General features: G+C 40.0%; 1 protein-coding gene across 2 annotated transcripts in view; it reads left to right on the forward strand.

Annotated features, from left to right (window-relative positions):
• The window catches only part of dnah6 (dynein, axonemal, heavy chain 6), an 80,549-nt gene extending 68,643 nt beyond the window's left edge, over window positions 1–11,906 (forward strand). For both annotated transcript variants that reach the window (XM_088073455.1, XM_088073463.1), the window contains exons 67-82: window positions 393–528; window positions 719–891; window positions 1,436–1,626; window positions 1,789–1,949; window positions 2,378–2,466; window positions 4,530–4,676; window positions 4,765–4,903; window positions 7,292–7,411; window positions 7,588–7,709; window positions 8,044–8,173; window positions 8,321–8,448; window positions 8,893–9,078; window positions 10,031–10,103; window positions 10,542–10,693; window positions 11,111–11,333; window positions 11,595–11,906. In XM_088073455.1, the coding sequence (XP_087929581.1) occupies window positions 393–528; window positions 719–891; window positions 1,436–1,626; window positions 1,789–1,949; window positions 2,378–2,466; window positions 4,530–4,676; window positions 4,765–4,903; window positions 7,292–7,411; window positions 7,588–7,709; window positions 8,044–8,173; window positions 8,321–8,448; window positions 8,893–9,078; window positions 10,031–10,103; window positions 10,542–10,693; window positions 11,111–11,333; window positions 11,595–11,698 (2,274 nt within the window). In that variant the 3' untranslated portion in view covers window positions 11,699–11,906. The remainder of the gene's footprint in view (window positions 1–392; window positions 529–718; window positions 892–1,435; window positions 1,627–1,788; window positions 1,950–2,377; window positions 2,467–4,529; window positions 4,677–4,764; window positions 4,904–7,291; window positions 7,412–7,587; window positions 7,710–8,043; window positions 8,174–8,320; window positions 8,449–8,892; window positions 9,079–10,030; window positions 10,104–10,541; window positions 10,694–11,110; window positions 11,334–11,594) is intronic.
• The last annotated feature ends 2,260 nt before the right edge of the window (window positions 11,907–14,166 follow it).

The following is a 14,166-nucleotide window of genomic DNA, read 5'->3' on the forward strand; positions in this document are numbered from 1 at the left end:
ACACTCCTGTGTTCATCCACCATTTATATGGCATTAGTTAGGCTGGAGGTTCTGCCTGTCAGCCGTCGTGATCGTCCTGCTAATGCCGTCCTTCCTGTCCTCTCCTTCCCTTCTGCACCTCTGTCCCGTCTTTTGCGTAGCAGTTTCAATGCATCCATCATCTATGCTTCTCTCACTGATTTTTAACACCTTTCGAATTTTTCAAATCAGTGTCTCACCTGCTGCTGCGTCTACCTGCCTTCGACGTGTTGAATCATCCTCTCTTCACACTTTTATTGACATCCCTTAATTTGTCTTTACTGCCTCTCCTCCCAAGGTCTGTCCTCCATCTCTTTCCCATCTCCCTCCTTTATGGTTGTAATCGTCTCCCTTTCAATTTCGCCTTCTCCCAGGACTATGCAGAGCGGCCAGATGTGCCATGGCTAAGTGATTTTTACTGGCAGACATGTTGTGAGCTGGAGGACACACTGCCCTGCTTCAAGGACATCTCCAAGGAAATCACAAGAACCCATATTCACATCAAGCTAGGTAACACAGCCCAGTTCTTATCCTGGCTGATCTGACAGGAATCAGCATATAAACACACACTGTTTGACCCAGTTACAAACATAATGTATCACTGTCAGATATTCTTATCATCCTTCTGCCATTCTTCTACCACATAGTGATTTGTAGAGAAGATTTGTGCAGCATTAAATGACAGTTGCCTCTCCTTTAGGACATTTTCAAGCATCTATCAATCCAGAGAATTGGGAGGGTTATGTGTCAGACGCATCACTCCCTGGAGAGTCCAAAGAGCTGAAACAGGAGAGCGGGATCAGAGGTGACTGGAATGAGAGGTTGGGGACCTTCCAGAAGCTCGTCCTAATCAAGAGCTTTATTGAAGAAAAGGTGAGCTTTAACTGCAACAACTTTTTTCTCTGGTCGCTTGTAGGCAGTTGAGCAAGTTGAAAATTTCAAACAAGAATTGTTGTCCATGTTTGTTTATTTTTATTATTAAATCCAGCAGAGATTTGAATATTTACACTAAAAGCCTGTTAATACCTGGTTTTAACATGTGTTTTGGGATTTAAAAAAGTGGACAGATACAATTGACCACGTATCTTTTTAGTGTTCATTTTTGTATAACATTCCTTTGTACTTTGCATCATGAAAAATTCACATGCAAGCAACTACGTCTTAGAAAATCAGCAATATCCAGTCCACTGTTGATAAAACATTTAATTTTGTTTTAATTTAACTCCCCATAATGCCAAAGCCCTTGGTTACAACATTGTTTTTTCTTTTGATGTCTACCCCTTTCTTAATTGTTGTTCTTTTCATGTCGCATTCTTTCATGCACATACTGTGCCGCTCTTTCCTTACCACTATTTTACTCCTACTTGTCCTCTTTGTCCTGTTTTTCTCGGAATCACTACCTCCTAATCTTGTCCAGGTGGTGTTCGCAGCAACAGAGTTTGTGATTGTCAGCCTCGGGAAGCAGTTTGTGGAGAATCCCCCAGTGGATCTGGCAAACCTCTATAACGATATGTCCCCTTCCACACCACTGGTCTTCATTCTCAGCACAGGGTCGGACCCCATGGGTGCCTTCCAGCGCTTTGCAAAAGAGAGGGGCTGTCTTGAGAGGTAAAAATAAAAGAGGGACAGACAGATAGGACAAATTTTACAAAGGTGGTGTGTGACAGAAGAGGTAAATATATATATATATATATATATATAGAAGGAGACAGAAGGAGAGGAGATTGATATGATGATCACAGGGTTATTTCTGTTCTTTCTGTTTCTCAGAGTCGAGTCCATCTCATTGGGTCAAGGCCAGGGGCCCATAGCCGAGAAAATGATCCACGCAGCACTGAAGAGCGGCAACTGGGTCTTTCTGCAGAACTGTCACCTTGCTGTCTCCTGGATGTTAGCCATGGAGGAGCTCATCAAGACCTTTACTGAGCCTGGTATTACCACAATAAAACATCAACGAAACATTTCATAAAACTAAACACAATATCACATAACGGCAGAGCATCTTGACGCCTATTTTAGATGTGGCTACTGACCCATTTCTGATTACATTTAGTGCTGTTACTTAAGCTTGGTGGCTGAGAGCCCAGCTCACCACATCATGGGTAAAAAACACCAAGTAAATACAGAAAACAAACACACTGCAATGTGCACACAAAAACAAAAGAGCTTCCGGGGACACAAATGAATAAAGGATTGTTGCTTTTGTTGTGTTTTCCTTTGTTTTTTCACATCATTTGTTTTACTGAAAAAAGAACTTCAATACACATTGTTCTGTGTAGTCAGAGACACATTTATTAAGTTCCTTTTTTTTTTCTCTTGTTTATGACTTTGAATAACGGTCCCCTCTGTTCCTATACAGACACATCAATCCACGAGAACTTTCGGTTGTTTCTCAGCTCCATGCCGACCAAAGACTTCCCTGTTACAGTGCTTCAGAACTCCGTCAAGGTAAACATAAACATACTCACAAACATGCAGGGTTAAGAAAGTAACTCGATTCTTTTTTAATATGGAAAAAAGTTTTGAACAAATCAACAACCTTGCTGTTAAGCACTCTGCAATTTTGGATTTCATTTTATTTCATTCATTTATCTATTTATATTTAAAAAAAGGATCACTATACAATGTATGTATTGAACCAGATATAGCACAAGCTAATTTTCATCAGTCTTCTTTGGGGCGTGAAATGGATTGATTGAAGTCTTTTGTCTAACATGTGAAATACATCATTGTTGTAAAAAACATGAACAACAAAAAGGAAAAAAAAGACATAAAAATCCATCCACAAATTGCCTAAATGTACATATGCAAAAAGGAGTTGGAAGAAGTATAAACTTCTTTATTTCCTACCCATTTATTCAATAATTAAATTAGTATTAATAACTCCCTTAAGCTGAGTAAAACTAATAGTTTTTCACATTTGTAGGGAGAGCATTCCACTGTTTTGTTAATACACAAATTTTCGCAATTTTTATTGAGTAATGTTTTAAATAACAATCTCCCCTTGTTGACAATCTTGTGGCTATTCGTCATTCTATTCACACCCAAATGCTTCAAACACTAGGACTCTAAATACATAAACCAAGTTGAACTTACTCAACTTCTGTGGGAAACTTACAGTTGATGCTGCAAATTTTGCATCTGTGCATAGTCTATTAATAATTAATTTCAATGCCATTGTGTATTCTAGAGACAGTCGGTCAAAGAGGCTCATTAATTACAAAGAGGAACCTGATGGTCATACTCCAAAGCATTAGATAATAGCAATGTGTCTGATGGGATAAGGCAAGTTAGTAAAAAGGCCAAATGGATGTAATTTGCAGTCTTTTCATTTGAAAGCTGCGAGACATTTTACATGCTTTGTAATTTGCTGAACAAAACACAGAACTGATACAGTCTTCTAAAAAGGAACTGTTCCAAAAATCAGTGTAAACGGTGTCACACAAACTGTGAAACTTCTCAAAAATCTATGCGCTCACTTCAAAAAAAAGTTTTGACAACAAACTCATAACAATATGAATTTACCATATAGTTTAATCTGAGCTCCTAGTTATTAAAAAATAAATTGTGAATGCAGCCTTAGGTATGTCCATTCTCCACTGGTAGAAATTGCATTGGTGTCTAATCTTTCTTGTTCTTTGGAGAGAAACAATGTACTTTTATATGCATGCACATGTTTAAACACACGAAAATATGGAGCAATAATCCATGATTGTTTCTCCATTCGTGGATGTTGATGTGAATTGATGAACTGCACAACTGTTTATTCACTTATTTAACTCATTTTGCCTCTCTCACAGTAATAAAGTGAGGTGCTCTTGATAATTGGGAATTTTTAGGTTATTTTCCAGTTTACAGTTTCTTTATGTAATTGTTGATGTTATACACAGGTTTCCACGAGGGAGAACTGCATGGGAGCTGCAGGTATCATAACTAGGTTCACTCACTGCCTGCGAGTGTTTTACAGAGTAATCGACTAGTCGACTATCAAAACCACTAGTTGACACTGCACCACTGCCGCCTGTGGTTTAGGTGCTGTCTGGCAATAAGTCTGTGGCACTGACAATCAGTTTCTATGCTACACAATGTTAATAAACATAATATTAGGTATTGTGAGAAAGAAACACTCCTGCAATCCATCAAGACAGCAGTCACGCTGTTACTGCAGTCTCAACAGTATCTCCAACTCACAGAAGTTCACTGGGGGTTTAATCCATTAAAATATCCTTTTAAGCTGATGGTCTGATGACCAAAACTTTGTTCATGGATTAACGGTTTTGTTTTTTTTCGCAAGTAATTGGACAGTATGCAAGAAATGTCTCTTTTTGCATTCTAAGTAGTATATAAATACTAAAACGCAGTAGTTGTGAATGCCCTACTGCCTGCACAACAAGGAGGATTAGATTGACTCCAGCATAGCCCAAGAATGTTTGGCAATCTGAGCAGAAGTCACTATGGTCTTCTCAATAGCAGTCAGTGAGCCCTGTGTTCCTCTGTTTTGTTGTTGCCAGGTGACTAATGAGCCTCCTAAAGGTCTGCGAGCCAACATGCGACGTGCCTTCACTGAGATCTCCAGCAATTTCTTTGAAGATCATGTACTTGGGCGCCAGTGGAGGAAGATCGTCTTTGGAATTTGCTTTTTCCATGCAATCATCCAGGTTACACACATTCTCACACATGCTTTATCGTTCACCTGTATCTTTACCTGTATGTCCTTATTTGTGTCTTGTTTTGTATGTGTCTTAGGAGCGGAAGAAGTTTGGTCCTCTGGGCTGGAACATCCGCTATGAGTTCAATGACAGTGACAGGGAGTGCGCTCTGCTCAACCTCAACCTCTACTGCAAAGAGGGCAGCATCCCTTGGGACGCACTCATCTACATCACTGGTAGGGAAGCCTTCACACAGGGGTCAGTGTGTGTATCTGTGCAGTGTGCAGAGCATTACATGAAACTTCAACAACGAGACACAAAGTGTGGACAGAATCAGTCTCTTTCTGTCGCTCAGGCTGGCGTGTTTGTTGTGTTGCCAGTGTGTGGCACAGACTGCACGTTGTTGTTTTGTCAACAACACACATTTTTAGCATTGTGTGAAATTGGGAAGGCAAAATGTTTACTGATTTCATAAAGCGGGGCAGCTCAGTAACACGATTTCACTCTGTTTTGCAGCTGCGATCCCACGTTTGTTCAACTCTCACTCAGTGAACTTTTGCTGCTGTCTTCCACTTGGCTTTGTGTTTATAGAAATAAAATGGAAAAGAACAGATGTTCCCATGTACAGCCAAGCTTTTTTTCTATGTCAAACACAGTAGATAAAGAAATCCAAATGTTATGGCTATGAAGTCCGGTAATATGAAATAGATTTACAAATCACAGCATTTATCAGGGTACACGGGAGTGTTTACCCTACTTATATCAATAAGGGTAGACAAAATATTAGAAGTACGCCACAGCATAACACAATATAATTCTGTTCTGCATTATGACTACATCCTCCAAATCTAAAAGATAAATCAAAATATTTTCCAAACAGTTTAAACACAAACTGAACACACAGCTTTCACTGTTCGTTCACTGAGAAGTTGGATTATATTTAGAAATGTTGCAGAAACCCTCTTCTTGATTGTTTCACTTTAAATTCAGATTTGAATTTCTATGTATTGACCTAAATTTTGTTATTGTCTTACTGTGGCAAGTTTTAAAGGCACGTTTAAAGGCAAACAGGCACGTAGGTTCTGCATCTGTGTGAGAGGACATACCCCTCCATACCAGCAGACGACAAACTATGCGGTCACCGATTTAAAATGCTGAATCAGTGTAAAGAAAGCAGACAAGGGTTGATGAGGGCCAAACTGCAGTTACTAAGGTGACGGACACTCATCGATGGCCCAACACTGACCAACAGCTGACCGTCGGCTTGGTGTGTCAGGGCCTTTAGAGTTTAAATTTATTTGTCCAGGGAGTTTAAAGTTTCCTGTTTTAATTTTCTTTGATGATAGATTTTCAGACATAAAACTGAAAACTTTTTGTAATGTATTTGTATTATCACCATATATTCTGGGCACACATATGGACACAAATTAAATTTTATTTAAATTGAATTATGCTGATTTAATATCGTCTGTCCTGGACTTCAACAACAGACGTCTTCAGAGTCATTATAAAGAAGAAGGAGGGATCCCTTTCATTAACAATACTCATCATACCTCTAAAGTTCATTTGTTTTCCTAATCTGGTTTTCAATTACACCTTCAAATGATTATGTGCAGCGTTTGGTCTCAGTGGAGCACACCGGATCAAATTGATGTCTCTCGTTGTTATCACACCACCGTGTTATTAGTTTAATCCTTAATTCTAACAGTCCTTGGGTGCCAGAGCTGCACACTCTTTGAGGGAAAGAATGTGGGCTTAAACCAAGCATGATATTGCCTTTCCTCTTATAGAAGGAACAGTTTTTCTTTTCTTGTGCAAAAAGAAGCTCTGCCAGCTTTACCACGCCTGCAGCTCACCAAAGGCTTCAGCCGAGATTCGTCTGATTATTCACTCCCTTCTGTACTGTCTTACATAACTGTGTCTTTACACAAAGTATGGATTTTAATTGTTGGATTGTTAGTATTAAATATAATTTCAATTCCATCTTACCTTATGCTCTTTGGTAAGATTTACCCTCTGGTTATGACTGTCTTCTCTGAGGTCCTTTCCTCTTGTCTGTCTTTCCTACTTGTTTTTGTCTCTGCGTTGGTCATTATTATATGAGAAGTCAAAGAGCTGAAAACACTGCTGACACTTGTCGATGATGTCTGTGATTTATGTCTTTTTACATCATTGTGAGTGAAGAAGAAAAAGATTGTTTTTTTTAATAAACTCTAAGCCCTCCTACTCTGGTTTGTGCGTAGGGCTGCTCAGTGCCACTGTAGCACTGTCACCGGCTGTCTCCATCCTAAATCACTGCTGGCCAAAATGTTGCCTTGAGCTCCGCATTTTTGAAATGCGACTAACATTTTTTTATTCAGGTTTGCTTTCTCCTGACATTGTTTACTCAATGGTCACTTATCCATATTTAAATTTCATAAATATTTAATGTCTTGTAAAAAATGTTAGCTTTAGACCGAGTGTTTTGTCATGCTGATTCTGGGTGTAGCACTCCAGGCAAAAAAAACCCAAAAACAAACTGAAACTAAAGCAAATTTGTTCATTCAAACCACCACCTGCTTTAACTGTTAAAATAAAACATTGCACTGATGCAGACTGATGACATCATGTCTGTGTCACCTCAGGTGAGATCACGTATGGAGGCAGAGTGACAGACGCGTGGGACCAACGCTGCCTCAGGACGATCCTCAAAGGCTTCTTCTCGCCTCAAACCCTGGAGCCTGACTACACCTACTCCTCCTCAGGTATCTGTCAGTCTCAGTTTCTCTCATTCTCTTTCGTTGTATGTATATAGGGCATGGACAAAATAACAGGGACACTTTACATTGTAATTGAATTCAGTATATCAGGTGTGTGTGTTTGCAAAATGCCTTTTGTCTCTGTACATGCTAATCAATTGTATACTTTCTTATATGCTAAGGTATCTACTATGCCCCAGAGATAGATGAACTCGAGCAATATAAGAAATACATCGAGAGTCTTCCTATCATAGATGATCCCGAGGTCTTTGGCATGCATGAGAATGCCAACCTGGCTTTCCAGGTGAGGAACAATAGTGGTATCTTCAAGAATAAAAGGTACAATTCTGCTGGTTTCTCATATGAGCAGATGTTGAAAACTGACTGACTCATTGTATGTTTTCATTTTGTTTGTTTTTGCAGAAGGGCAGTGTGTTTAATAGCTCATTTTAAAAAGTAAATGTCATCATTTGTGGGCCGTCATGATTTAATATGGAGCTGCTCAGTTTACAGCTTGTTATAAAAGCGTTTCTATTCAGAGAGTGTGAGAGTGCAACTGTGAAATATCAAACAAGGATGCTACAGTATGCGCGTGTGTGTGTGTGTGTGTGTGTGTGTCTGTTTTTCTGCTTCCACAGCGCCAAGAAACCATGACTCTAATCAGCACCATACTGGATGTAAATCCTCGCTCATCAGCCTGCCATGGAGCTAAAAGTAACGACGATATCGTCTGCGAGCTCGCTGAATCTGTTTTAGCCAAGCTGCCTGGTACACACACGCACACATACATTTGAGTCATTGTTGAGAATACGATTCATCATAAACTCATTATCTAATGCAGTGTTTTCCATGTCTATCTTGTTTTTTTGTTTGTGTTATCGTTGTGTCTCCCTGCTTGTCTGCCTGTCTGCGCAGAGCGTCTGGATATGGATGAGGCGATGGAAACTCTGTTTGTCAGAGATGAAAACGGCCGTCTTAACTCCCTGACAACCGTGTTGGGCCAAGAGGCAGACAGATTCAACAACCTGTTGAGAGTGCTAAGGGTGACACACATAGCTTACTCACATAAATACACTCATAGATGGATAGATGGATAGATGGATAGCAGTCTATTTAAACTACAGGGAGCTCTGAACCTTTACTGATGCTGTTCCAGTTGCCAGTTAACACAGCCCAGTTTTCAGGCACTTTTTGAAGGGGACAGTTTGCCTACATTCTATGATGCATGGATGTTGGAAACGTCCTTAGTTTTTGAAGAACTGTTCCTCTGTAAAAACCTCTGGTATATCAGGGCAGAGATCCATTCACACTGACGTCAGATATGCGCCACATCAAACATGGATACGAACAGTGTAGGCAGGAAGATCTGATCTGGGGAAAAAAATCCTAATTGGACATTAAGCCTGTTACTGTCAACATACCATAGAGAAATTTGTTGTCCTTTATAACACCTCATTGTGATGTTTGCTTTTCTTTGTGTCTCCCAGATGTCTCTCATCACTCTGCAGAAGGCCATAGCAGGTCTGGTGGTGATGTCAGAGGAGATGGACCGCATATACACAAGTTTTCTGAACAACCAGGTTCCCACACACTGGGCAAACTCCGCCTACCCGTCTCTCAAACCGCTGGCCTCCTGGGTCAGAGACCTGGCCCTACGGACCTCCTTTATCCAGGTTTGAACCTATACTCAATGAATACATTCAAATAAGCAACAAGAAATTGCATCTTGCATGTTCGAAAATAAGTAGGAGGAAGTATAAACTCATTATTTCCTTCCCCTTCTCAGCTAATTAGTTAATAAATTTGTGAACTTTGTCTGTAACATATATACATACACTTACATATTTACACACACAGACTAACATACATGCAAACATACACACACATATCCATATGCATACATATATACACACACACATGCATGCATACACCTACATGCATATCGTACCGCCAATCTACCCGTGCAGCCTACACATACATATTGGCACTTTCCTCATTTGCTAACGCTGAGTTGTACTTGTAGTTTGTTTACAGTTGTTTTTCTTGGTGAAAAATAATGAAAAGCTTTTAAATTAATCTGATATTATTGGAAACGTGGAAAAATATACTGGAATTCATCCCTCTGACTCAAGTCTCTGCATCACTGACTCTCTGCGCACACACAGAGAAAGTGTGTGTGTGTGTGTGTTTTCTCATCAAATTGAAAAACACTAATAACACATGAGCATTCTGCATTTTCCCTGAGGCACAGACCATCCCTCTCTCCCTCCGTCTCTCTCTCTCTCTGTCTGTACACCCTCTCTCCACATTGGGTTCATCTCCCCTGACTTGAAATTGTTCTTCCATGAGACTGGTCTGAACATGTGTGCTGCACAATAACTAAAATTCACACACACACACACACACATACATACACAGACAAATGGGACAAACGGGGGAGGGTTGCATTAGTGCACCCCTGCACATGTTCACTACCTCAGAAGAAAGAATCTACCTCACTGCCCGTCCAAGTTGAGTCATTCTCAAAAGTAACAGGATGCTTATAACGCACCATGGCTTATTAAACACTGGACACAACACATTAAATAAGTTACACACATTCTCTCTCTCTGTCTCTGTTGGTAGACTTGGATCACACGTGGTCAGCCCAAATCTTTTTGGATCTCAGGATTCTTCTTCCCTCAAGGCTTTCTTACTGGTAAAACACTGCAGCACCAAAATATCTTCTATGTTTTTAATTAACCGTAGCAGTAAGGGACGTTTCAAAGCTGCTAGAATATGGCTGGGTCCCCGCGGATCCTTAAAATGTCTTTAAAGGCATCGAATTCTTTAAAGGCAAAATTGTTCTTAACTCTGTAAAAAAGTTTGGTACATTTTTTTCAGTTTAGTTTATTGTAAAATTGGTCCTTAATTTCATAATTAAATAAGTTTTAAAAAGTATTAAATTTAATTTGCCTTAAGCTGTGGGGATCCTATGTGGTAATTGCTCTATTATTTTAAGTATACATGAAACTAATGTGATTAGCTTTTTACTGCTCAGCAATGTCCTCTGTTGCCACTATTAGCGTGTTAGATCTGATCAACATGGTAAAACATATTTTATCATATATGTTCTCTTCTGCTTGCTGGCCTGTAGGGGTGCTTCAAAATCACGCCAGATGCTACAATTTGCCCATCGATGAGCTCAACTTCCGCTTCAACATGGTGCCGGCCTACAGAGACCAGGTAGCAGTCTGTGAGGCTCTGCGCACTCTTCCGAACAACGCTAAACTGGACATGGATGATGAGGTACTGGAAAGGGGAAGGGGTTGTTGTTGTTGGTAAGTGATATTTCAGGATTTTGATGAATCCAGACGGTTCAAGTTGTTCTCGGGCAATTGTTTCAAACAAATATGGTGCCCTGAGGGCTAAGGCACCAATCGGTAACCACAGCGACCTCAGTTCATACCCAGCTGGGGACCTTTATTTGCTGTTCTCCATGTTGCTGTCCCCTCATTTATTGTTGTTTCTGTATGAGGTGGCTGTTTCATTAGAACAGAGCAGTTAGAACAGTAATGAGTGTGCAAGCAAACTGTGCTCCAAAGCTACATAGATCTACTGTGAAAACACAACGCAGCGATTCATTTAAAAACAGATGAGTGATTATTGTGTTTGAATATGTTCCTTTCATTTACCACTACTCCAACTCATTTGTGGATGCAACAGTTACCAGAGCCGGAGGACGGTGTGCTCGTGCACGGTATGTTTATGGATTCCAGTCGCTGGGACGACGACAACATGGTGATAGAGGATGCGTTGCCTCGAGTGATGAACGCCATGCTGCCAGTGGTGCACTTTGAACCACAGCAGAACTACGTGCCTGAGCCTGATCTCTACCACGCTCCTCTGTACAAGACCTCAGCCAGAGCCGGGACTCTGTCCACCACAGGTACATAGTGGCTCTGCCCAGAGACACATGCTTACATACTGGTTTAGATTGTACTTTATATTTTTACATTTGAGGGCATTCAGCTGACACATTTGATGCTGAATGAGCAGGCAGGGGTTCATTGTTTTGTTTAAGGGCTCTTTAGCAAGGCAATTACTCACCAGTTGTTTTAGGGCATATTTGGCATCCACAACAACCTTTTTTACCATGAAGCAATGTAATGGATAGCTATTTTTACTCTTCATTTCTGTCTCCCTCCAGGTCACTCAACTAATTTTGTTGTGACAGTAATGATTCCCTCCAATCGACCCAGCGACTATTGGATATCAAAAGCCTCTGCCCTCCTGTGCCAGCTGGATGATTAAGTTTTTATTCAAGGACAAAAGGGAATTTTAAATGGGACTGAAACATGTACCTCTATGCACACCTTTGAATTAGGGTTGAACCTTTTGTGAAATTATTTATAAAGATTTTTACAGCAAAGATTTATGCTGAAAATGCACGTAGAGTTCAATAAACACTTCTGCGCTCTCCCCGACTGATCTATCCACTTCCTCTGTGCACTCGAATATCCGTTGAGATTAATATCAGTTATATGCAGCAACAAAGTCTTTCCCACTGACGCTGGGTGATAGCAGTGCAGTACATCCAGATCTTTGAAGATGAGATGAGCAGTCTCCACGCTGTAAACACCATATACTAGACTCCCATACTGGACAGCTCCATTCATGCTGTGCAAATGAATGTGCTTACTGAAATTTACAGTACACATGTAGCCTCAGGGAGAGAAAGGACGGAGGGATGGACAGCGGACTAGCTGCAGTAGATGGATGAGCGGAGATGTGTGGCCAGACACATAGATGTTAATGGTTCTCAAATAAAAAAGAGAGGAAAAAATGAAATAGGGAAGAAGGATGAGTTGAGACAGAAACAGGAGTGATGATCATCAAATGATGAAATGTTTCCGCCACAACCCCCACACACATCGGCAGCCTATTTGTGTCACTTAGGGCATGCACTGCAAACACATAAAATATGGCTCTTCAAGCACATTAAGTACACCCACCGCAGTACTGGGGCAGGCCGTAGACGCACTCAATCTCTGTCTCTGTCACACACACTGCCTCCTCCACGCCTTACTGCTCCAGTAACGCCAGGCAGGAATGGACATATATAAACACAATATTTAACATCACCCCGATGAAAAGCTGCACAGAAACATAAATGAAAGTACGGCACTGTAGAGAGAAAGATAACTGTTAAAGCATAGTTGAAATAATATTGTATATGACAATATACCTGCATCCCTGCTACACATTTTGCTATTTGTGGCACACACACAATATCAACTCAATAACTTTGCCCTCAAAAGCTCACATAGCACATACAATTAACTGTTAAAGGTATGCAGGATTTAGTAGTATCTAGTGGTGAAAATTGCTGATTGCAACAGGCGGAAACATCTCCCATAAGGATTGCTTTAGTTGCCATTGAACAGGTGGTTTTTAGCAGGAGCCAAAATACCGCATGCATCGTTTCCTCTCCAAAAAAATGGACCAGGTGATTTAAATCGGTAAAATCACTAAATAATGCAGTTACACTTTTCACACGTTTTTTGTTTAGTTTTTTTCTGTCTTATGTGAATGACCCCATCTAGAGCCAGTGTTTGTTTTTTTTCCATTCTGGACTGTTGTAGGAACATTGCAGTGCAACATGGTGCTCTCCATAGACAAGGACCCGCTCCTGTTATAGATATAAACATCTCATTCTAAGGTAACCAAAACATTGCAATTCTTATTTTCAGGTGATTATACACCAAAGAAAACATACTCATTAGATTGCATTCCGTTATAAGTAAAATTACAGCTGTATTGATCATATCAGGAGACAAGAAGAAAAAAATGTAGAATCTGTGCAGAAGTCATGCATCATTCAGTAAGTTTATCAGAGCTGCAACAAGTCTCATTTGAGCACAGTATGCAGTGGTCATTTCCACCCAGTATAAAAAGACCAGGAGACAAAAAGAAAACAAATGCAGAATCGATGCAAAAGTTATTTGATGTGATGTAGACTAAGTATAATTTTTGAAAATCTCAATTTTATTCATTAAAATTAATTGCATTAAATAAAAATAAAGAATTGTGAGTCTCACTTCACATCTTAATAACAGCTGTAACTTGAGCTAATATGAGGTGGCTGTAACATATTTTAGCGTTTAGCCCTAAGGAAAGCACTTTATGTTAATTGGTATTATTTTTATTTTTATGTTGTTGTTTTGAGTTACTGATACCTGTAAAACAGTGTAACATGTAGTCATACTATTACAATTCTAATACAGTGAAAATAGGGTTAAATAATATGGTTAAATTTGTTATAGGGGTTATTACCTTTTTGCTAGCATCCATCAAGTGGAAGAAAAAAGAAAAAGTTGTGAAAAGTTTTAACCAAAGCTTTGGTGTGTGGTTCTACCTGGTTTCTAAGTCTTTTTTTTCAATTCATCATTCACTCTAACCTTTTCAATATCTGTTTTACCTGAATCTGTTCCTTTGCCCTTTAATGTCCCACCTGCACTTTGGTTATTGGACTAACCCACTCTGTCTATTTTTGTGCAGGTTCTGCAGGGACTGTTGCGTTACATGGCATGCACAGGCTTCCCTAAAGCTGTAAATGGTGATGAGTTGTCTGGCTCTGCGGGGGCTTATAAGCACACATCATCAGGACACGTCATCTGGACATGTCGGTTCAGAGGTGAAACCTTTCTTTTTATTAATCTCACCTTCATACACTAAAAAAACCCTCATGTTTGTCTTGATTTCCTAGCTTTGGGAAAGCA

The sequence above is a fragment of the Plectropomus leopardus genome, chromosome 3 (genome assembly GCF_026936395.1).
Source record: "Plectropomus leopardus strain MGB_pleo_1.0 chromosome 3, ASM2693639v1, whole genome shotgun sequence".
NCBI classification, from domain to species: Eukaryota; Metazoa; Chordata; class Actinopteri; order Perciformes; family Serranidae; genus Plectropomus; species Plectropomus leopardus.